The sequence below is a fragment of the Pseudorasbora parva genome, chromosome 9 (assembly GCF_024679245.1).
Source record: "Pseudorasbora parva isolate DD20220531a chromosome 9, ASM2467924v1, whole genome shotgun sequence".
NCBI classification, from domain to species: domain Eukaryota; kingdom Metazoa; phylum Chordata; class Actinopteri; order Cypriniformes; family Gobionidae; genus Pseudorasbora; species Pseudorasbora parva.
The window spans coordinates 30,086,086-30,111,821 of NC_090180.1; the positions used below are offsets into that span (position 1 = coordinate 30,086,086).

At 41.1% G+C, this 25,736-nt stretch overlaps 1 protein-coding gene across 1 annotated transcript; it reads left to right on the forward strand.

The window, feature by feature from the left end:
- Positions 1-22,496: 22,496 nt before the first annotated feature.
- On the forward strand, positions 22,497-24,784 carry foxc1a (forkhead box C1a). The gene has a single exon (XM_067453210.1). It carries the CDS (start codon positions 22,726-22,728, stop codon positions 24,190-24,192), a length of 1,467 nt encoding a protein of 488 aa, XP_067309311.1. The 5' UTR covers positions 22,497-22,725; the 3' UTR covers positions 24,193-24,784.
- Positions 24,785-25,736: the final 952 nt, after the last annotated feature.

Consider the following 25,736-nt stretch of genomic DNA (forward strand, 5'->3'; position numbering starts at 1 on the left):
GCTGTCCCAGGCAGGACGTGGATTCTTTACCCTATAACGGGAACTGTGGTCTCCAGGACCTACATGTTGAGAGAAGGAGAATCTAATTATAGCGACAAAACAGGGCACTTGCATTTTTGAAGCGCACCATGTTATGTCAAATTAGTGCTTGTTTGAAGTTTGGTGCAGGTGAAGATTTGTATCACCGTATCCGTGCCTGATTGAGGGGTTACTGGTTTCTTCTCCGAAGGAAATCACCCCCATTCCATACTGGAAGTTTATTGGGTGATTCTGTTTTCACGAGGGCATTAATGGTGCTGCGCTTAAGCGTGCATATTTGGTTCCTTAAAAGGTTCCGGGCATACTACATATTTCACTCCATTTCGAGCACAGTCGAGAGTGTGATTAGTGGAAAGATGCTTTTGGCCCTCCTCTCCACCTCTAGCTGGTGGGGGATGAGCGCACAATGGCACCATTGTACTGTGGCTGCCGTTGCATCATCCACGAGGATGCTGTACACTGCTGGTGGTTGAGGAGAGATCCCGGAAATAAACGTAAAGCGCTTTGAGTGTACGATAGTACATGGGAAACGTGCTACATAATTCGTGTCACTCGCATGTGTGTGGTTGTGTGTGCACCTCTTCTGATGTTGATAATTACTTCACACAGACAGTTCATGGACTGCCGAGGAGCTCTCGCATTCCACTCCATCTCGCACACATTTGAGAGTGTGAGCTTTTCAAATATATAATCTTTTGGCCATGAAGGCCCAGTTATAATTCATTTTCCACATCCAGACGTGTCTCAGGCACAATCGAATGAACATGGATGGCCGAGTTCAATACACGTGCAGTATAATATTTGTGACTCTTCTGTCACCTCTGTTGTTCTTGCACATGCGCTGTTGTATGCACATTGTCCGTCCAAGGCTGCATGCTGACGGGATGTTTTCGGCTTGAGTACAGATACGTTCGGAATGTGTGTTTCTAAGTGAACTTTGTGCAAGTCACTCGTAAGCAGTGGTACGCGCACTGTAGACCCTCCTGTTGACAATAATTACGTCACGCGGATGGTACGCAGAACGCAGACATCCAAAGTATACCTGGAGCTTGGGTCTGCGTTTTTAGGCTTGTTACAAACTGTAATGGTGTCGTCATGACCTGATGGTTGGTCTGGACTCTGGAGACTAGTTGTAAACCTCTGTTTGAGCCTTTAGAAATCTTTGAATATAAGGATGCTGCCTTGTTATTGGTACTGGTATCAGTGAAGCACGTTTGGTGATCCTCATGCACTATTGATGGCTCCCAAGCTGTGCTTGGTGGTGTTGCGCCCAAACGTGGCGTATATGCCTAAAAAGCATGTTGTTAGTATACGCTCTCGTTCGAGCGGCCTGCCCTGTAAAATCTCTGACTCAGAGGAAGACAGGAGAATTGCTTTGTGCTTGTGCCATTTGGAAGTTGTACGCAGGTGCATTGGGCAGTTGTAGGCTATGCACTTGCCTGACCAGCCTTTTTGTCATGATTTCCAACTCAGCACATGGGGAGCCACTATCTAAGCGATGTCTTTCACATGGGATTATACAAGCTATTTCCATAGCATGTAAGAAGTTGGTGCTGCCTGAAAGGGTGTGAGCACTCTACGAGGACATGGACATTTTAGGGACTTGGTTTGAGATTTTGTGCGGATGTCAGCTAGGCATTACTGCGCACGTTTTGTCCGGTTTACCCAGCGTTAACTACAGGCCGTTTTTTTCCCTGGGAAAAGGGATATGTGGCGGGGCTGGTCCCTTACGTTTAGTTCAGCGACTTCACGGGGCATGTATATATGTCCCATAGTCATGTGTTGTACCGAGTGAACCGACTAAAAGGGAACGTTGAGTTATGCATAACTACTGTTCCCAGAAGGAGGGAAATGAGGTACAACACCTCTGGGCCGCGCACAGTCGGAGGCCCGGTGAAGAGCTGAGCTGAACAAAGGGGATGACGCATACGACCGCATTTATATGCTGTGGGCAGCTTATATGCCGCTCACGTCGGCATGCGTCATTGGCCTTTCAGGCGTGAATAAAGGTGTCTTCAGCAGATGGCGCTAGAACGCGATTTCCCATAGTCATGAGTTGTACCTCATTTCCCTCCTTCTGGGAACAGTAGTTATATGCATAACTCAACGTTTCCAGACCAAACATTTTGATGTGGGTATGGCTTGTCAGGCTAATCACTTGAAATAAATCACTGGAAATAAACTTGGTGTATATTGTGGGTTAATCTGGCCAAGAATGGTCTATTCAGGCATGCAGAGGCAACCCAAGAGGATAATGATGGGAAATAGAAGATAAAAAAAACACTGGATGGATTTTTATCATTATAGAATGGTTGTATATAGGCACTGCCAACACACATTTCCATACAATCAGCTTGTTAAAGTGCATGTACCATTATATGACCTCTTTAAATACGTCATTATATTTAAACTGCAAACACACAATGAGAGTCTCTACACTAAAGACCCACACATGGCAAATCAATGTGCGACTACATTTCTCTCCGATATAGCAGGAAATTAAACTGTGTGGATGATTTTAAAGGTGCCCTAGAATAAGTTGAATCAATATGTTAAATTGTACTCTGATTTGTCCATATACAGTTGTCCAGATACAGTATTACAGGTCCATTTACAACCCTATAAATTGCCCCTAGGATGTAATGCTCTGTTTTTGCCTTATTTAGAAGAGTCACGAATATTAATGTTGAGCTCTGCTCTAATTGGCTTATTTCAGCAGCTCACAGCACACTGCTGTTCAGTTGTTCAGCAAAGCTGCTCGTGAGTCCTGACCGTCCTGACAGTACACAGACCGACTGAATGACACTTTAAACAGAACATCTCAAATGGAAATTGATAAAATGCAACCTACTTGTTTAATGGTGTTTTCAGATCATCCGTGTGCGAGAGAGAGCTTGCGTGCATATGGTTGCCAGATTGTACATGTTTAGAAAATACACCAGATAGTATACAGGGAATGCATCGACGTAATTTTCCCGCCGGAACACGCCCCCTCAGCCGGGGTTAAGTGGCAGAAGAGCTGCTGCGTGACTGGAGTTAATAGAGGAAAATGCGAGTTGAGCAAACGATTATCAGTTTAAACTAAAGTTTGGGCTCGATATAGTGGTCCTTACAACTTACCACAGATTCAGTGATCCATGGATAATGACATGCAGCCAGAAATCGTGTTTTCCTGACATTTTTATGAGCTTGTTTATAACTGTCAGTCATCACATTTTTCGAGTGAATCCCACATGTAACGTTATATGTGGATGGGTCAGTGTATTGAAGCGTGTATGTGGCCGCTTCTCGATTGTCATGTTTAACTAAAGCACCCCTCAACCCTCCCGTGTTTGGCGCTGTAATTCTGCCACAGATATACACTAAAAACAGAGAAGAAGAGTGGTTAGAAGGGGTATAGCAGTGGTAGAAGGTGAGGCAAAATCTCATGATAAAATAACAATAAATAAATTTGCTACTTCACAGATGTGTTTTATTAATGTATACACCTACCCCAACCCTAAACCTACCCTTACAATAATGCAGATATGGTAATTAAATGATGCAATATTTATGTGCGCATGACCAGTGCCCGTAGTTGTATCCGGTAAATTATATATGAAGACTCACCCGTAACCCTTTACGCACTGAAAAAAAAACATATACAAAGTTGAATAAACAGTCCAGCCAGCCTGATTAGTAACTAAACTGCTGATTCTACATGGCCACGTATACACATTCGGCGAAACACGGAAGTAAAGCAGCGCCACCATTACTGCGTGCTTTGCTGCTAAGGAAGTACCGTGTTGGCGGCTGTAGCAGATGTTAGCCTTTTTTTAGTACGTAACTTATATTGTCCAGTGATGCCAGGAAGAGCATGTTGTGTGGTGTGCTGTTTTAACAACATCACAAAACTACATGCCTGGAATAAAACCGTTTGTGAAATTCACGAACCTTTGTGGAATATTGACTGCCCATGACCATACGGATTGCACAGAGTTCCTTGTCGAGCAGAGGACCAAGATTTGCGTCAAAAGTGGATGAAGCACATAAACCGAGATGGCTTCAAGCCAAACAAGAATACTGTGGTAAGTTTGGCTCTGACCGTTTAATCTATTAATGCCACAGATTGCATGCAGTAGGTGTAACATACAGTGAAACAGCGCTAGCTAAGTTTGCTAGCAATATCTTGTTGCTGTGTAACTTAACTGGGCATTTCTTAAGCACTTACGTTACTGCTTGGTAAACTGAAGTTCCTCTCTTTGCATCAGCTTAAATGCAGCTTAGAGCTCTGTCTCTATGGAGTGACAGCAGAAATTAAGCTTCCAGAGTATAAACTTGTTAAAGAAATTGAAACCAGGTGGAACTACACATACCGAATGCTTCCTAGCCATTAAAGTTCCAGTCCTATTCAGCTCTGTCTGTGATGCAGTTGAAAGTGCCGTGGGGGTAAAGCACAATTCCATTGTGATATCTTGTAATTGTTTGTTCATTTGTAATATTTTTTAAATTGTATTTATTTATTCATTTTCTCTTTTGATGATTTTTCATCCATTCTTTCTGGGGACAGAGGATATATTTACAGAACACAATGTAACCAGCATCCAAATGCACTCAGGTTTGCAACCTACAGAAGGTCACCACAAGTATGATGCAGCAAAAAGAGAGAGGTTGAATTGCATATCGAAAAGCTCTAAACAATACCATTCAGCGTAGATGCGGTACCTATGAGACTTCACGGTTTGTTTCCCAATGTTCTGAATAGATTTTTTACTGTGGTTGGAAATACTGTGGCTGTGGAAATCTAAAGCTTTCTGGTTTGCTCTTAAAATGTCCAATGATTCTCCTCACCTTCTCTCTGGTTTCATTTAGTTCAACTGCAGGCAGATCATCCTTCACTATAAGATTCAAAGTATGTGCAAAGCCATGTGCCTTAACGCATTTAAAAAATAAAATAAAAATTGTATTACAACAGCTGCCGTGTTGGCAGCATTGTCAGTAAAAAATAAAATAAAATAAAAAAATCACAAAAAAAATTGCAAGAATAGCTCCTGGCCTGTGCATCCGGGAACATTTAGGGTCGAAAGAAATTGTAATCAAGACAATTATGTTTAAAACAGCAGGAACAGTACCTCCCTGTTAGTTAACAAAAATTATGCAGTTTTAACATATTAATTAAATAAACTTACCTTTTAAATATTTGATTGAACACAAAATAAGTTGTAAACAATGTTTAAAATTGTTTTATTTTAGATCATTTTAATTAATTAAAGCTTTATATATATATATATATATATATATATATATATATATATATATATATATATATATATATATATATATATATATATATATATATATATATAATTTGAGTGTAAGACTTTTCTATATTGCTTCCATTTTAGCGACGAATTGGACTGAAAAATGACCAATGTTTTCTATGGGTGAAAGATCTGGCCTGCAGGCTGGCCATTTCAGTACCTGGATCCTTCTTCTATGCATCCATGATGTTGTAATGATGCAGTATGTGGTCTGGCATTGTCATGTTGTAAAATGCAAGGTCTTCCCTAAAAGACACGATGTCTGGATGGGAACATATGTTGTTCTAGAACTTGGATATACCTTTCAGCATTAATGGTGCCTTTTCAGATATGTAAGCTGCCCATGCTAGCCTGATGTGGTCTTACTCAATTCTAGTCAGACTATGAGTCTGAAACTGCTCCATTGGGCTGTGATTATGGGGCGTGTTTCAACGGAACCAGGAAAGACATTCATTGGATTGACCTACAACCAATCAGAGCAACGAAGCGACGCATTGTCAAATGTCAACAGAGCTCAACTGCACTGTGTTGCCAAGTCCTCGTTTTTTTTTTGCAGGTTGTTTTCTATGTTCGTGGGTTGAAGCGACTATTATGTGATATATAGGCCCGTTTAGTGCGACCTTAGGCAACCTTGCCAAAATAAACCTTGCCATTTTACCCCCCAAATGCCATTTTTTCCCGGAGAACCCCCCGAGAAGCTATTGTTTAGGGCTAGTAGTTGGCGGGTTTTGTTGTAAAAACTTGGCAACCCTGTCTGCATGCGCACTGGAATACACGATCTTTGCCGGTGTTGTAAAAAAATTAAAAAAGTTATTTAATGATACACAGAGTACTTACCCAACATGATCATAATTTTTTAAGAGAAATTGTGAAGGTGAATGCATATACAAACAAGCTCTCCATTTAGGATTCGAACAAATATATTCCAAGCCTCTTTGATGACGTGCATGATTACGTTACTGTTGATCATCTGTCCGTCATTGTCTAAAGCTCGCCCTGATGATTTCATTGGTCCGAGCAGTTTCTATTCGGAGATAATTACTCCTCTATGGATCGAATCCAGACCAAACCGCCAGACCTTAAATTTTTGTGGGTGGGGCTAAGTTCGGCTGGCATCCAGGCTATGCCCATGCCACACGCACTCATGCAACCCCATACCATCAGAGATGCAGGCTTCTGAACTGAGCGCTGATAACAACTTGCTTTGTCCTTGTCCTCTTTAGTACGGATGACATGGTGTCACAGTTTTCCAAAAAGACCTTAATTTGTATTTGTCTAACCATAGAACAGTTTTCCACTTTGCCATAGTTCATTTTAATTGAGCCTTGGCCCAGAGAAAATGTCTGCGCTTCTGGATCATGTTTAGATATGGCTTCTTTTTTGACTTATAGAGTTTTGATCGGCAACAGCCAATGGCACAGTGGATTGTGTTCACCGACAAGGTTTTCTGGAAGTGTTCCTGAGCCCATGTTGTGATTTCCATTACAGTAGCATTCCTGTATATGGTATAGTGCCATCTAAGGGCCCAAAGATCACAGGCATCCAATATGGTTTTCCTGCCTTGACCTTTATGCACAGAGATTGTTCCAGATTCTCTGAATTTTTGGATGATAGTATGCACTGTAGATGATGATAACTTCAAACTATTTGCAATTTTTCTCTGAGAAACTCCTTTCTTATATTGCTCCACTATTTTTCGCCACAGCATTGGGGGAATTGGTGATCCTCCTCCCATCTTGACTTCTAATGTTTATTTATTTATTTTTATAGCGCCTTTCAGGAACCCAAGGCCGCTTTACAATGTAGTACAAAAACAATCGGCCTGTTCATGATAACACATAAACAAACAGGGGTACAACAATCAACTCCAGATAGACAACAACAACAAAGAATTTACATAATCAAAGTGAACAATTAACAGCAACTAGTCATGTAACATGAAAAGGTGTAAGATCACTTTAAAGGCTGAGGCAGTGCGAGAGATAATTATTTACTGCCCAGAGAAAACAGGTTTTTAGTTGGGATTTATACAACTGTGGAGTCGGTGCGTTATGGATAGTCAAGGGCTGCTTGTTCCATAATGTAGGGCCAGCAACACTAAAAGCCCTACCTCCCATAGTAGTGCGTTTAAACTTTGGTACAACAGGCAGATTATCATTGCTGGATCTGAGGGTCCGGGCAGGAGCATATTTGTGAACTAACTCAGCAAGGTATAGTGGTGCAGGACCATGAATGGCTTTGTAGACTAAAACTAACAGTTTAAACTGGATGCGGCTGGCCACAGGAAGCCAGTGAAGTTGGTTGAGGATGGGTGTGATGTGGACAGATTTTTTATTGAACGTTAGTGCTCGGGCAGCAGAGTTTTGTACCATTTGGAGGCGATGAATAGCCTTTGTTGGTAAGCCGCTGTATAGAGCATTGCAGTAGTTAAGTCGTGAGGTTATGAATGCGTGAATAACGGTTTCAGCATAATTAAAGTTGCGGGATCGGCGGATACGTACAATATTTCTCAAGTGGAAAAAGCATGTCTTAACTGTCTGACCAATATGTGAGTCAAAAGTCAATGAAGAGTCAAGCAATACTCCCAGATTACGCACAATTTTTGAAGGGTTAATCCTTACACCATCAATATTAATGAAAATGTCATCACGTTGCAAATTTTGAGATTTAGGGCCAATCAACAAGATTTCCGTTTTATCAGTATTTAAATGTAGGAAGTTATCAGTCATCCAGGTTTTAAGTTCTTGAAGGCATGAGGCACTTCTAAAAGACACTGCCACTCTGAGAGGCTCTTATACCATGTCATATCATGTTACCAATTGACCTAATAAGTTGCAAATTGGTTCTCTAGCTGTTCCTTATATGTACATTTAACTTTTCCGGCCTCTTATTGCTACCTGTCCTAGCTTTTTTGGAATGTGTAGCTCTCATGAAATCCAAAATAAGCCAATATTTTGCAGGTGTGTAATTCTCTGTTGTCAATTGGTTATGATTGCTTATCTGATCTCTTGCGCCAATCACATCTTAAAAAATACAGAGTCGACACTGGGAGTCGATTCCTGTCCTGCAGTCGATTCCGACACTATAAGGCTATTGAGAGTCGAGGAATCGACTCTTTTGGAGTTTACTCCCCATCACTAATTCTTCTTCTTTTTTTTAATTCGGCTATTCCCTTCAGGGGTCGCCACAGCAAATCATCTGCCTCCATCTATTCCTATCCTCTGTATCCTCTTCTCTCAGACTGACTACCTTCATGTCCTCCTTCACTACATCCATAAACCTCCTCTTGACCTCCTGCCTGGCAGCTCTAACCTCAGCATTCTTTTACTAATATATGTACTCTCCCTTCTCTGAACATCTCCAAACCATCTCAACATGGCCTCTCTAATTTTGTCTCCAAAACATCTCACATGTGCTGTCCCTCTGATGTACTCATTCCTGATCATATCCATCCTCGTCACTCCCAAAGAGAACCTCAACATCTTCAGCTCTGCTACCTCTAGCTCTTCCTCCTGTCTTTTCATCAGTGCAACTGTCTCCAAACCATACAACATCACTGATCTCACTACTATCCTGTACACCTTGCCTTTCATTCTTGCTGGTACACTTTTATCACACAACAGACCTGAAACTTTTCTCCACCCATTCCAACCTGCCTGCACACGCTTCTTCACCTCTTTTCCACACTCCCCATTGTAACCTCACTGTTCCACGTGGTTCCCTCTCATTCACACACATGTATTCTGTCTTGCTGCGACTAACCTTCATTCCTCTTCTCTCCAGAGCAAACCTCCACCTTTCTAGACTTTCCTCCACCTGCTCCCTGCTCTCACTACAGATCACTAAGTCATCCGCAAACATCATAGTCCATGGAAATTCCTGTCTGACTTAACCTGTCAGCCTGTCCACCACCACCGCAAACAAGAAGGGGCTCAGAGCCGATCCGTGATGCAGTCCCACCTTCACTGTGAAGTCCTCTGTCTCACCTACGGCACACCTTACCACTGTCCTACTGCTGTCTTACATATCCGGTACCACTTGAACATACTTCTCTGCCACTCCAGACCTCCTCATACAATGCCACAGTTCCTCTCTTGGCACTCTGTCATATGCTTTCTCTAAATCTACATAGACACAATGCAGCTCTTCCTGACCTTCTCTGTACTTCTCCATTAACATTCTTAAAGCAAATAATGCATCTGTAGTGCTCTTTCTTGGCATGAAACCATACTGCTTCTAAAAAATGTCCACTTCTCCCCTTAGCCTTGCTTCCACTACTCTTTCCCACAACTTCATTGCATGGCTCATTAGCTTAAAGGTCCCGTTCTTCGTGATTCTATCTTTCAAACTTTAGTTAGTGTGTAATGTTGCTGTTAGAGCATAAATAATACCTGTAAAATTATAAAGCTCAAAGTTCAATGCCAAGCGAGATATTTTATTTAACAGAAGTTTCCTTTCAAAGCCTACAGCGAACGGCCGATTTGGACTACAATAGGAAGTGCAGGGATGTAATGACATCACTAGAACCGTTTGTTGACTAACCCTCCGCCCACAAGAACACACAAAAAGGGGGCATGGCCTTGTTGCTCTCCCACGTGGAGAAGAGCGCGCATTCAGCGCTTGCATCTCCCCGTTATGGTAAGAGGCGGGACCTTTCCGGGCAAAGTTCGCTAAGCTGCTCTCCAATCACAACACGTGAAGCGCTGGCCCAATCAGAACTCGTTACGCATTTCTGAAGGAGGGACTTCATAGAACAAGGAAACCATCAGGCCGTTTTTAGGACAGAGGAAACAGCGCTGTACAGATAAGTAAATTGTGTGAAAAATACAGTTTTTTTTACACACGAAACATGAACTCATGTTATATTGCACACTGTAAACATAATCAAAGCTTCGAAAACACACGAAGAACGGGACCTTTAATACCTCTGTAGTTTCCACAACTCTGCACATCTCCCTTGTTCTTAAAAATCGGCACCAAAACGCTTCTCCCTTCCTCAGGCATCATCTCACTCTTTTAAACCTTGTTGAACAACCTAGATAAAAACTATACTGCCATTTCTCCAAGACACTTCTATACCTCCACTGGTATGTCATCAGGACCAACTGCCTTTCCTCTCTTCATCCTCTTCAAAGCTCTCCTAACTTCACCCTTGCTAATACTTTCTACTTCCTGGTCAACAATATTTGCCTCTACATCTCTTTTCTCCCTGTCATTTTCCTCATTCATCAGTTCCTAAAAGTACTCCTTCCATCTTTCCCTCACCCTCCTGTCACCTGTCAAAGCATTTCCATCTCTATCTTTAATCACTCTAACCTGCTGCACATCCTTTCCTTCGCTATCCCTCTGCCTCCCCAACCGATACACATCCCTCTCACCTTCCTTACTATTTAACATTGCATATATGTCTTCATACGCTGTCTGTTTTGCCCTTGTCAAATCTATCTTAACCTTACGCAGCATCACCCTATATTCCTGTCTACTTTTCTCTGTCCTCTCACTGTCCCACTTCTTCCTAGCTAACCCAATGCGCCCATTATACAAGATGACTCGTCAGCTCCTCCTGTGGGCCCAGAGGAAACTAAGTTCGATCAGAGCAGTTTACATCCCGGGGTATTTAAATGTGGAAGCAGACAGGGGCAGAGGCCCGGGGAATGGAGACTCCACACCGAGGTCGTAGAGCTCCTGTGGGAGAACTTCGGCAGAGCAGAAGTAGATCTGTCTAAATTGTATGCCTTGAAGTGGAAACTCTTCACTTCTTGGTGTAGGAATCACAAGTTGGACCCAGTTAACTGCTTTGTGGGTGCAGTGCTGGAATTTCTGCAGGAAAGATTCTCTACAGGATTAGCTCCCTCCACGTTAAAGGTATATGTGGCGGCCCTAGCAGTATACCACATGCCTCTGAGTGGTGTTTCTTTGGGGCGACATCCGCTTATTACTTGTTTTCTTCGTGGCACTTTGAGATTTAGGCCTCCGGTTCGCACCAGGGTGCCGGCATGGGACTTGGCCATTGTATTACAGGGCCTTTCTTTGGCACCTTTTGAGCCAATTGAAACACAGAAGGCACAGCGTAGTGTTTAAACTTAATATGTCTGCAAATTTCTTGTTTCAATTTTTTATCTTGTTTACAAACAATTCCATGGTACATGGTACATACATACATACATACATATAAAGCATATATGAAAAACTTAAAGCTACACTGTGTAACTTTTTTAGTTTATTCTTAGCTAAAAACACTTAGTTCTTTCAAAAATGTATGTGCTCATTAATGTATATTTACTTCTTTCAAGTTATAAAGTATTCTCCTAAGTTAATAATATGCCCTTGAAAATACATATGGGTGAAGGGTTCGAATGCCGGTCGCCATGTCGCCCTTCCATCTTGAAAGTACATTAGCCAAAGAGGGACATACCCATAAATTCAAGCTTCGCCTTTCGTAGGAGTTAAAACGAAATCAGAATTGAGAGGAACAGAAACTATTATTCCCTGGATGGTCATATACCTTTTCACCGCTAGATGGGGGAAAATATCACACAGTGTAGCTTTAAACAACACCATCCTCAGCTTCGGACCCGATCTGCATGTCAACAGCACTTGCTGGCCTGAGAACGCAGACTATGAAGTAGGGTTTGAAATACAGGTCCTTCTAAAAAAATTAGCATATCGTGATAAAGTTAATTATTTTCCATAATGTAATGATAAAAATTAAACTTTCATATATTTTAGATTCATTGCACTCCAACTAAAATAGTTCAGGTATTTTATTGTTTTAATTCTGATGATTTTGGCATACAGCTCATGAAAACCCAAAATTCTCAAAATCTCAAAAAATTAGCATATCATGAAAAGGTTCTCTAAACGAGCTATTAACCTAATCATCTGAATCAACTAATTAACTCTTAACACCTGCAAAAGATTCCTGAGGCTTTTAAAAACTCCCAGCCTGGTTCATTACTCAAAACCGCAATCATGGGTAAGACTGCCGACCCGACCCTGTCCAGAAGGCCATCATTGACACCCTCAAGCAAGAGGGTAAGACACAGAAAGAAATTTCTGAAAGAATAGGCTGTTCCCAGAGTGCTGAATCAAGGCACCTCAGTGGGAAGTCTGTGGGATTGAAAAAGTGTGGCAAAAAACGCTGCACAACGAGAAGAGGTGACCGGACCCTGCGGAAGATTGTGGAGAAGGACCGATTCCAGACCTTGGGGGACCTGCGGAAGCAGTGGACTGAGTCTGGAGTAGAAACATCCAGAGCCACCGTGCACAGGCATGTGCAGGAAATGGGCTACAGGTGCGCATTCCCCAGGGCAAGCCACAGGTTCCCCAGGTTGGGCTACAGAGAAGCAGCACTTAACTGTTGCTCAGCGGTCCAAAGTACTTTTTTCGTATGAAAGCAAATTTTGCATATCATTCGGAAATCAAGGTGCCAGAGTCTGGAGGAAGACTGGGGAAAAGGAAATGCCTGAAGTCAAGTGTCAAGTACCCACAGTCAGTGATGGTCTGGGGTGCCATGTCAGCTGCTGGTGTTGGTCCACTGTGTTTTATCAAAGGCAGAGTCAATGCAGCTAGCTATCAGGAGATGTTGGATCACTTCATGCTTTCATCTGCTGAAAAGCTTTATGGAGATGAAGATTTCGTTTTTCAGCATGACCTGGCACCTGCTCACAGTGCCAAAAACCACTGGTAAATGGTTTACTGACCATGGTATTACTGTGCTCAATTGGCCTGCCAACTCTCCTGACCTGAACCCCATAGAGAATCTGTGGGATATTGTGAAGAGAAAGTTGAGAGACACAAGACCCAACACTCTGGATGAGCTTCAGGCCGCTATCGAAGCATCCTGGGCCTCCATAACACCTCAGCAGTGCCACAGGCTGATTGCCTCCATGCCACGCCACATTGAAGCAGTCATTTCTGCAAAAGGATTCCCGACCAAGTATTGAGTGCATAACTGAACATAATGTTTTGAAGGTTGACTTTTTTGTATTAAAAACACATTTCTTTTATTGGTCGGATGAAATATGCTATTTTTTGAGATAGGAATTTTGGGTTTTCATGAGCTGTATGCCAAAATCATCAGTATTAAAACAATAAAAGACCTAAAATATTTTAGCAATGAATCTAAAATATATGAAAGTTTAATTTTTATCATTACATTATGGAAAACAATGATTTTTATCACAATATGCTAATTTTTTTAGAAGGACCTGTAGTTTTGAAATGATACCAACATCATCCCTGTGTAAACCCCAAAAAAGGCGAATCCATGAAAACAGCGACAGCTTGTATGCAAGCATATGTATAGCCTAGGCAAATGCGTTTGTCTTCTTATTATTATTTTTTTTTTTTTCAGAACTTTTTTTTAAGTTGTAGGAAATTACTAGTTTTGTCATGGTGCGAAGAAATATAGAGCTGAGTATCGTCAGCATAACAATGAAAACTAACGCCATGCTTCCTCTAGATATCTCCTAAGGGTAAAGTACAGGATGAAAACCAACGGTCTTAGCACTGAGCCTTACAGTAATCCATACTGAAGTTGTAATTGTTATGATATGTCTTTATTTACTGCTATGAACTGATAGTGGTCAGATAAGTATGATATAAACCATGCCAATGCCATTAAACTGCTGTTAACAAGTTAATAAACAAGCTGCGAAAAATAACTTTGTCTCAGTCAGCCTACCTAACTATATAGCCGTTGTCTCCCTTCCTTGTACCTTGATTGTGATGTATTACAATTAGGGCCGGGACTCGATTAAAAAAATTAATCTAATTAATTAGAGGCTTTGTAATTAATTAATCGAAATTAATCACATTTTAATTGCATATAAATATTTGACCTGAGAACAATGAGAAGTCATTTTTCACATGTATTTTTAGTATACCATTGAATAATGACTGAATACATAAGCTTAATCAACAAAATATTGTTTATTTATTTCAGTCCAGCAGACCAGCGCAATGTTTGCCATTAAGTTTAGCAAAAGCATGTTTGTGATATTTGAGGCTCGATGTGCTGCGGTGATACGCAAATTCCTTGTTGTATAGCTTGCACACAACCATGCTCTTGACGACGCTTCCATTCTTTCGTTTTTTAAAACAAAATTTCCCATCCACGGGGCCAAGCAAAGCAGTCTCATCAGCTTCTTCGTTCATGTTCACTCATGCCCTGCGCCTCAATCAGCTCCCTAGTTCACTAGTCAGGGCACTGATCAGGACATAAGTCAATGGGCTGACTCCCTGATTAGTGCCCTGACTACTGAACTAGGGAGCTGATTGAGACGCACCCATGGTTTGTTGTTGTCGTGACTCCGGAGCGAGCGCTAGTTGGTGTTCCAGTATAATCAGTCCGTCGAAACTCATTAATTGAAAAACGTTCCGCGGTGCAAAAATAAGTGTGGTTAATTTTTTTTTTTTTTTACATTTTTGCGTAATTAATTAACGCGTTAAAGTCACGTAATTAATTAATCTTAATTAACGCGTTAAAGTCCCGGCCCTAATTACAATATACCTCTGTAATTGTTCCAAGCATGCTTAATTCACTCATCATTTCAGCTGTAAAACTCAACTTTATTTCACAGTGACGGATTTATGAGTTAACTCGCATAATGACTGTTTGCCCATTTTAACCAATTATTGCTCATTTAGTGCCATGGCCGCTTACGTTAGCATTATTTATTTGCCATAATCTCTCTGAGCCGAGTCTGATTAGCAGAACTTTAAGATTAAACAAGACAATTCATAAAATATAGTTCATATTATTTTTAAAGTCATTACAGTCACTGCAGAAGCTCGGGTTGCCATAAAAAACATGACACATGCTTGAGACTGCACTCGTGCGTCAGCTGGAGCAACCTGAAATATGAGCTTTTTTAATTTGAGCAATCACAGAAAACATTTATGTGACAGTAAACCTGAGGTCTTGTTGCTGATTTGAAATATATTTTTGAGTACATTATTACCACGCACATGCATTAAATCTGTCCGCTGCCTTTCACAATGGCAGAGAGAGAGAGAGAGAGAGAGAGAGAGAGAGAGAGAGAGAGAGAGAGAGAGAGAGAGAGAGAGAGAGAGAGAGAGAGAGAGAGAGAGAGAGAGAGAGAGAGAGAGAGAGAAAGCTTGTGTTTTTGTTGTTGTTGTGTATCTCTAAACCTCATTTCCTGGCTCACACTTTTCTTATCCTAATTTAGCAATTTGTAAGTTACACAAAACACACAAGCCGTGCTGACTCTCACGGCCAGGTGTTCTCCGAGTCCGACTGACGTATTACATAGGCTACAACATTAACAGACCCGGGACCCGAAGAAATAGATTGGGACCCGACCCGGACCCGGATCCACGGGTCTCGGGTGCCCCGTGAAGACCTCTACAATGAAGGCCTTTCTGATCAGATTTCAACAAAAACATCTTAATTTGTTGAGCTAATTTAGGGTAATTAATGAGAGAATTTTCATTTTTGGGTGAACTAACCCTTTAAGGCAAGCAGGCAAGTTCACATGTTGACCACATGATGTCGCCATGACACAAAAAGAGCATATCATGTTTTCAATTGTTGCAAAACTGAATTAAAATTATATAAAATTGCTTTGCTGATGAAAATCAAAAAACTAAAATATTACATTAACTTAATGTCTATATTGTCCAAGTTTGTTTTTACTTTTATGCTTATTGGAAGGAGGTCGTGCCGGCATCTGGGAAGTGACTTCAAATGACGTGTCTCGCTGCAGTTGGGGTTGATCAGTATTCCCCCGAGTTCACAGGTTGAATGTCCATCTTTGAGTGGAATTCCAGACATTATTTCCTAGAACAAGGTGGTAAAAATATAAATTCTGAGCTCTTTGTGCCGCAGCATTATTAATATAGTGGTGCAGGTATGATGCCAGAACCTGGGAGACTAATTTGAGATCTTCCCATGCTGGTTTTAGTATGGGGTTTTTCCGATTTATGTATAAAATAAAGCCCTTGGTAAACATAACTTGACTATACTTTGACGTTTGTTCTACAACGTAAATGATACACACCCATAGCAAATTTGTTTTCATTTTTGAAATCTTGTTTTAATAAGTAACTAGATAAGGCTGTTTGGGGTGAGTGTGAGCAGTGTATCTTGTAGAACAAAATGTCAAAGTATCATCAAGTTATGTTTGATACAGGCTTTATTGTACAAAGTAATGCTTAATAATTGCTGATTAATAAATGCATGCAGTTTGTTCTTTTTAGTGTTCTAAAAGAATTGAATAGTGGCTTTTATTAGTTTCCATTACATACAGGTCCTTCTAAAAAAATTAGCATATGTGATAAAAGTTCATTATTTTCCATAATGATAAAAATTAAACTTTCATATATTTTAGATTCATTGCACACCAATTGAAATATTTCAGGTCTTTTATTGTTTTAATACTGATGATTTTGGCATACATCTCATGAAAACCCAAAATCTAAAAAAAATAGCATATTTCATCCGACCAATAAAAGAAATGTGTTTTTAATACAAAAATGTTAACCTTCAAATAATTATGTTCAGTTATGCACTCAATAATTGGTCGGGAATCCTTTTGCAGAAATGACTGCTTCAGTGCGGCGTGGCATGGAGGCAATCAGCCTGTGGCACTGCTGAGGTGTTATGGAGGCCCAGGATGCTTCGATAGCGGCCTTAAGCTCATCCAGAGTGTTGGGTCTTGCGTCTCTCAACTTTCTCTTCACAATATCCCACAGATTCTCTATAGGGTTCAGGTCAGGAGAGTTGGCAGGCCAATTGAGCACAGTAATACCATGGTCAGTAAACCATTTACCAGTGGTTTTTGGCACTGTGAGCAGGTGCCAGGTTGTGCTGAAAAACGAAATCTTCATCTCCATAAAGCTTTTCAGCAGATGGAAGCATGAAGTGCTCCAAAATCTCCTGATAGCTAGCTGCATTGACTCTGCCCTTGATAAAACACAGTGGACCAACACCAGCAGCTGACATGGCACCCCAGACCATTACTGACTGTGAATACTTGACACTGGATTTCCTTCTCCCCAGTCTTCCTCCAGACTCTGGCATCTTGATTTCCGAATGACATGCAAAATTTGCTTTAATCCGAAAAAAGTACTTTGAACCACTGAGCAACAGTTCAATGCTGCTTCTCTGTAGCCCAAAGTGGCTTGACCTGGGGAATGCGGCAACTGTAGCTTTCCTGCACATGCCTGTGCACGGTGGCTCTGGATGTTTCTTCTCCAGACTCAGTCCACTGCTTCCGCAGGTCCCTCAAGGTCTGGAATCTGTCCTTCTCCACAATCTTCCTCATGGTCTGGTCACCTCTTCTCGTTGTGCAGCGTTTTTTGCCAGACTTTTTCAATCCCACAGACTTCCCACTGAGGTGCCTTGATACAGCACTCTGGGAACAGCCTATTCGTTCAGAAATTTCTTTCTGTGTCTAACCCTCTCGCTTGAGGGTGTCAATGATGGCCTTCTGGACAGGGTCGGGTCGGCAGTCTTACCCATGATTGAGGTTTTGAGTAATGAACCAGGCTGGGAGTTTTTAAAAGCCTCAGGAATCTTTTGCAGGTGTTAAGTGTTGATTAGTTGATTCAGATGATTAGGTTAATAGCTCGTTTAGAGAACCTTTTCATGATTTGCTAATTTTTTTAGATGTATGCCAAAATCATCAGTATTAAAACAATAAAAGACCTGAAATATTTCAGTTGGTGTGCAATGAATCTAAAATGTATGAAATTTTAATTTTTATCATTACATTATGGAAAATAATGAACTTTTATCACATGCTAATTTTTTGAGTAAGACCTGTATATTTAGGCCTATTGATCCCTAAAAACGGGGTGAGGGCTGCTCATAATTAATTCATCACTCTGTCTGTTCAGGATAATGCGTTAAGAGCTTTTTCAGGTACTGGGGACCTAAAACATTTGAGCTTTGTAAGTAATCAGTAAGATTTTAAAATGTATATAATGTTAGGGAGCCAGTGCAGTGTTGACAGAACTGGGCTAATATGGTCATATTTCCTTTTAGAAAGAACTCAAGATGCTGCATTTTAGTGTTATAAAACACAGAATATAATGGTTAGTATGCACTTGATTATATACAAATAAGTTCTCTTTATGTGGTGTTGTGTGTAACTTCACCCATATATGCAGCAGTGATTGATCGGATCATTACTGACTTGATGACTGAAAAAATTTCTAAATCATTTTGTTAAGGGGAGAAAAAACGGAAATAGATGTAACACTGTACGTTTGACAGGTCAGAAAAGAGCTGTGTAAACATCAGCAGTATCACACGGTCCCATCTTCTTTTTTAGCTCACAGGAGAAATTGCATGTGACCGCGTGAACAGATCTGTCGATTTAATGAACAAAAAAACGATTTTCAGGTAAGAAAGATTTTTTTCCATTAAGATTATTTTTTGCCTAGCAGTAGGTACAAATTGTACATTACCTGAAATAGCTAGTTTAATTTGATGCTTTGTATTCCTGCTAACTTCAAATCCACATGCTAAAACAGTTAGCTTTGTTGTGGCTGTTTAGGGTGGGGATAGGTGTAACAGTTTATTAAAAATGTTACAACCGATGATTCCAGTGAGCCCAGGTAACAATCACTTCCTCTATTGAGGCAAAGTTTTGGTTAAATTTTTTTGAGAGGGCACGTGCTCCCTCATCTATGCATGTGCACTTTCATTTCTCCCATCAAACAGCCATTTGGTCACACTATGAGACACTTGGGCTCTGCCCTTCGGAGTGAGTAGGGAATAAGCATGCTCACTTTAAAATCTGCCCTATATTGGATTCTGGTCCACCAAGGGCAGGGGTTGGCCCCTAGTATTACATGTTACAGGCTACCACCATGAAAGGGTTTAGGAATGGACTGAAAAACTCTGAAGCACACTGAGCTCAGTTTTTATTGATCAAAGATGTTCATGGACAAAGGGTTAAAATAAACATTATTTCTGTTTTATTCACTGCAATTAGACACTGATTCCTGACAATGTAAATAGTGCGATATCAAGTCACTAAGTATCATGATAGTTTTCTTTATTGGGGGGAAAATATGTATAATGAACACAAGGGGGTAGCAATGTCAAATTAATAAAATGTAGTCCCAATTTCTATCCACACAAAGTCCCTTGAGGCTAGTACAGAAAAGTAGGCTCTATTTGCTGTTTTTTGTTTTGTTTTTTTTGCATGCGAACACTGGAATGTTTTGTTATAATTGCTTTTAATAGTTAATTTATTTCAATGTTGATTTAAATGAACAAAGAAATAAAAATTGTTCCACTTGTCTTTCATTCTTCATCTACCTATTCATTTTTATCCATGTTCTTTATCTGATTTGTATATATCTGTTTACCTTTTATATCCTACTGTTTAAATCCTAAAAATGACAACCCTTTAGTCTAGTGTATCAGATAAGCTGTCAGTGTGAACTTGTCTTCACTGGTCATTCGTGATCGAGAGAGGGCGCTGAGAGCACAGGACGCAGAGTGGTTTCCTTACTCTGACCATCATACACTTCCTCTCCCGTCGGACAATCCAAACTAGTGAAAACTCGGTCCATTCTTGGCTTTAGTTGGTTGTGCTTCTGTCGTTAATCTAATGTTGTTCAGAATATTGCTCATAACTAATAAAAACGAATAAAATACTGCTTATTTTTTATTATTATTATTATTATTTACATATTGTATCTTCTGGTGTTTTATGTGGTATGCCGATGCTTCTACAACCTCAGAGAGGAACATTTCATACAAAATAATCGCTGTTGTTGATTCGATATGGGATCGACATTCATATACTGGCTTATAGAAACGTATTAAGATATTAAACTGTTTTTTGGGTATTTGCGAAAGGGCAACAACGTTTGTTTTTTGTCTGAACACATTAGGGATCGGGTTGATTTGTACAGTTTTGATCGCTCTTATTTTAGCGCATAGCCTATTAGTCATAAAATGCTTATATTGATATAGTAAAATTAATTAATTGCGTATGTCAATCATAAGCATTTAGAATTGCACGAGTGTCTCCATGCAGTATACGGAATAAAGCGATCAAACAAATGATTTATTTTAAATTACATTTTGATCATTTAAATGAGAACATTTTGATTTGCATTTTGATTAATTAGCTAAAACCAAAGTTTATTATGGAAACGGGAGATTAAATCGATTTGTTTGTTTATACTAGCTACTAATAATATCTGTTGCTACACACAGAGTTACAGTTTATCTTAAGTGTAATTTTAGAGTGTAATTTAAATTCTAAATAATAATAATTACACGTAGGCCTACTCACAATGTGTTCGGATTATGATTAGGGTTGCATGTAATTATGCAAAATGTATATTTATTAATAGTAACATGTAACGTGTAACAAAGACAATATATTAATGTTGCCTGGTCAGGTTGACTGAGTGATATTAAATCATATTTTTCACTATCATTAAAACTATTTAATTTAAATTGTACCACATGAACCGCATCTTCAGCTGACAAAACATGTTTAAAATTGTTTTAATCAATAAATCTCACATAATCTGATTGTATTGCACCTTTCAAAGGACCACTGACTTGTTAACAAATTATCAAGACTAAATCATTTATTTTGCTTCACAATTAAAATCGGTCATTAACAGCCCTGTTTTCGCGTTATGCAGAGGTAGCTTGTTTAATTGGCTGGAATGGGGAGTTCGGGTGGCCAGGAGTTTGGGGTTAAGTAAGAGGCGCGCGCTGAATTGTACAAATAGCCTGGGGCACAAGAAAAAGTTCATGCCCGGGTCCCTGTAAGGAGAAACCAGTGAAGTATCAACTAGTCCATGGTCACTTAATCAGAGCGACCTGTGGGGGATTAGGAAGATATTGTGACCGCAACTTGGCCTCACAATTATCATTCACAATTAAATGTTGTGTCCCTCCCCCCCAATCGTCCTTTCATTAAAGATGCCCGGCCGTCTTACATTTGAAGAATTAGGGCGGATTGTTTGCTTTTACCTCGACATAATACGCATGTGCAGCTACTAAGCATTCATACTTCTAGGCCCGCTTTTTATACACATAGCCTATTGAACGGACCGTTCTGTAGATTAAAAAACAACAGTTAAGAAAATAAAATTAAAAAAACGAAAATAATAATAATAATATTTAAGTAGTAATATATGCTACTTTTTTTCATAATAAGATTTTAAATCGCTCACAATCAGTTTAATCCCCAATGGCATAAATCCTAAATAAGCACATACATAAATAGGGGGGATTTCTTTGGAAGTAAACCATTTTATGAAGACACCAATTTTATTGGCATGCCATAAAACAGCATAGAGGCGCTAAGGTGAAGGATGACATAATTCTCACCCGTTTGACCAATGGTGACACATGCGAGGTGTTTTGCTTTACCCATTTGTTTCTCCGGGCTTTTAATCTCGCTCGCACTTGGAGCAAACTTTCGCACCTCGGCTCTTTCTCCAGTGTCTTAACTGACTTAATTCCAGCATAATGCGCGCTCTGCCCTGGATGACGAGCTTTGATCCGCTCACCAGTGTTGATTGAGACCGTTAACTAACAGCCAGTGTTAATAAAGAACTGGCTTTGCGACTGAAAACTCAGGAAGCCTCCAACCGGAGATTATTTGCACTAATTCCCATATTGACTATTTGAAAACAAATGCTCACCCAAACATTCTAATGGGCTCCAAGAGCTGCATGGTGCGAAATACAAAGAATTACAATTCATTATTTCCACATGTTTGTAATATTTATAAGGCCGGATCAAAGTTTGTTTTAAATGTATACGTAAAATAAATGAATTAACCGACTAATCCATTATAAAGAAAAGGGTGTGAATACTAATTTTATTTTATTATTTATAAAGAGCTGACGTTATCTATAAACACACTTTTCGAATGTTGTGTTACAATCTCTTTATTAATTTTCGATTTGATGTGTATCCGCGCTAGTTTGCGGAGAGCATGGTTCTTGAAAGTCTGGAGAAGTGTGTGTTTGGCTAGGGTGGGCTGGGACGTCCCAACACCTCTCGTTTTTCTTCAACCTTGTGTGTGGCCGCTCGCTTTGCACGGCCCGACCTCCCATTGGACAACTTAGATGTTGTTGGGAGGAGTCTTACTGGCAGCAAAAGGGGAAAAGAATTGAAGTGCGCAAAAGTATTATGTAGTGACCGATGCTTAGTGTTCAGAAGTTTTCCAATGCGCGCTCCGACAGAAAGAGGTGGCAAGTACGCGAGTCTAATCAACACCCGGTCCGACAGTCGCATTTTGTAAATACGGTGGACTCTCTCGGGTGGACTGCCTTCACAGTGACAGAGGAGGCGCGTTTCAAGGGGATTTGTGGATTGCTTCAGACTTCTTGACGTCTGTTCTTTGCCAGCACCGTTTGGAGAGAAGTCATGCAGGCGCGCTATTCCGTCTCCAGTCCCAACTCGCTGGGAGTTGTGCCGTACATAAGCAGCGACCAAAGTTATTACCGGGCCGCCGCCGGAGGGGGGTACACCGGGATGCCAGCCCCTATGAGCATGTACTCTCACGCGGCCCACGACCAGTACCCCGCCAGCATGGCGAGGGCGTATGGACCGTACACGCCGCAGCCGCAGCCCAAGGATATGGTAAAACCACCGTACAGTTACATTGCGCTCATCACTATGGCCATCCAGAACTCCCCGGACAAGAAGGTGACCCTTAACGGTATTTATCAGTTTATTATGGAGCGCTTTCCCTTTTACAGGGACAACAAGCAGGGCTGGCAGAACAGCATTCGACACAACCTGTCCCTGAACGAGTGCTTTGTCAAAGTGCCGCGCGATGACAAAAAGCCTGGCAAAGGCAGCTACTGGACCCTCGACCCGGACTCGTATAATATGTTTGAGAACGGCAGCTTTTTGCGGCGACGACGGCGCTTCAAAAAGAAGGACGCTATGAAGGATAAGGAAGACCGAAACGTTAAAGAGCCACCTTCCCGCCAGCAGCAACAACAGCAGCCGCCGCAAGCGCAGCAGGGCCGCGACCAGGAACAGTCAGTGCCCGTGCGCATCCAGGACATTAAAACTGAGAACGGCACGTCCACGCCGCCGCAGGCAGTTTCGCCCACGCTCAGCACCGTTCCCAAGATAGAGAGCCCCGACAGCAGCAGCAGCATGTCGAGCGGCAGCCCGCACAGCATCCCGTCCACCCGCTCTCTCAGCCTGGACAGCGCCGGGGAACAGCAGCAGCAGCAGCAGCATCACCACCACCACCAGGGCCAGGCCGCTGCGCAGGGCTTCAGCGTGGACAACATCATGACCTCCCTCCGCGGCTCGCCTCAGAGCTCCGGCGAGCTCACCCCGTCCCTCGTGGCGTCCTCGCGAACAGGTATTACTCCCACGTTGTCCCTGAACTATTCTCCCAACCAGACGTCCGTGTACAGCTCTCCCTGCAGCCAGAACTCTATCTCGACTACCTCCAACGCCACCTATCATTGCAACATGCAGGCCATGAGCTTGTACGCGGGCGGAGATCGCTCGGGCCACTTGGCGACCACTACCAGCGTGGACGAAACTCTGCCTGATTACTCGATCACGACCACCACGTCGTCCTTAAGCCACGGGAATCTCAGCTCGGCCCAGGAGGGCCATCATCCGCACCAAGGGCGCCTCGCTTCATGGTACCTAAACCAGGCCGGAGACATTGGCCATCTAGGCGCGACGTACCCGGCGCAGCAGCAGAACTTTCATTCGGTTCGAGAGATGTTTGAGTCGCAGAGAATCGGTCTGAATAATTCTCCGGTGAACGGGAATAACAGCTGTCAAATGTCGTTTCCCCCGAGTCAGCCCATATACCGCACGTCGGGGGCTTTTGTGTATGACTGCAGCAAGTTTTGACCAAACAAGTATTTCTCGAGCTTCTTCTCTATGTCGTTGTTGTTGATTTCCCCCTCTTTTCGTCGATACCGAGAGACGCTGATATTTACCCGTGATGGACTGAAAAGAAAAAGAACACAAACGCGAGTCAGACACACTTGATCTTGGTTTGTTAAGGACAGTGTTACTTCGAATAACACGTAAGTCTTCTTCGTTTTTGTGAGCTATATGCTGGGCTGTGTTGAAATGCGTCAGACGTTTATGGACTTGTTATTACGTGTAAATTGCATATAGTAATTTATTTCTAAAGTGTAGCCGGATATTATGGACCAAACACCAAAAAAGTGTTTCTAAATTGAACTGCATTCATTGTCCAAATGTTCCATTATAACAAGGAACGGAACATGTATAACGCCATATTCTTTCAAACTATCTCCTTTTGTTGAAAAAGTATTCTGAAGGAACTGCATTGTTTGTTTAATAAATTGCCATGCTATTTGAGTTAAAATTAGGCTACGCCTGGTTTCTTAAAGCCCTGCCAGGAACAGAAGTGTGTGCTAGTATAGAGTAATAATGCATTTAGAGCTCTGTTGCTTGAAGACTGGGCCATTCGCCTACAGAAATGATCCACATAAGCGTGTTTAAGTGTGTTACCGTGGCACAGCCGAGCGTTGTTTGATCCAAACGACCGCCTAATCTTAAAATGCTTCCAACCGCACATTTACAAATGAATATGCTCTGATCATACACGTTGATTTATATGAAAATAATCACAAGCCCCTCATGCAAACGAACCCTATTTCAGAATGCGAGGGAATTGTGCAATGCTAAATATTAATTCTTCACCTATATGATTTTTTAAACAAATTTTAGCTATTTATGTATAGGTTTTTAGTCATTTTATCACTTGATATATATTCAGCAAAATGTAGAAACATTTAATATACTGAATATTTTGAATATAGAATATCAAATAGAACGTCTCGTGATTAAAATTTAAGTTCTCAAAAAACGTATAAAAAAGTCGAGGCGTATTATCGTATCATTACTGTTATTTGTAGTAACTGTAAACATATTCAATTGTTACATAATAATAAGGTTTAAGTGGTTGTATAACTTATCTATTTTAAGTTAAAAAGTACTTTATTAACAAGTCATTCTGAAGGGTACTTAAAGTGCAGATTTTCAGTTTTACATGCAGTAGGAAAGGTAGTAGTGAAACCAAATGTTTCTGTGCATAACAATTTATATTTTAATTGCTGCGAGGTTACGAAGTGTTTGGCTCTAATTTGTCGTTATTGCTTTACGCAACTCCACATGGCAGACTTGAGCTGTCTGTCTGTCATCATCTTGACCCGAGGCCTTTGGTAACAGTGTTTCGGTCATTGTAATTCACCGCTTGTGTTCAGTGTCCACGTGTTTACTTGAGCATAGCTTGGTTAATATCATACCAGACATGCCATAGATACTCCAATCACCACTGGAGGATTCGACGAGAGTTGGGCTTCATACTATAATACTTCAGAGGCGCGTCCTCAGAAAAGGCCCAAAACCTCCAGTCGAAC

What these genes read in the sequence shown, in the direction of transcription:
- foxc1a (XM_067453210.1), top strand. Translation starts at nt 22,726, where the DNA reads ATGCAGGCGCGCTATTCCGTCTCCAGTCCCAACTCGCTGGGAGTTGTG.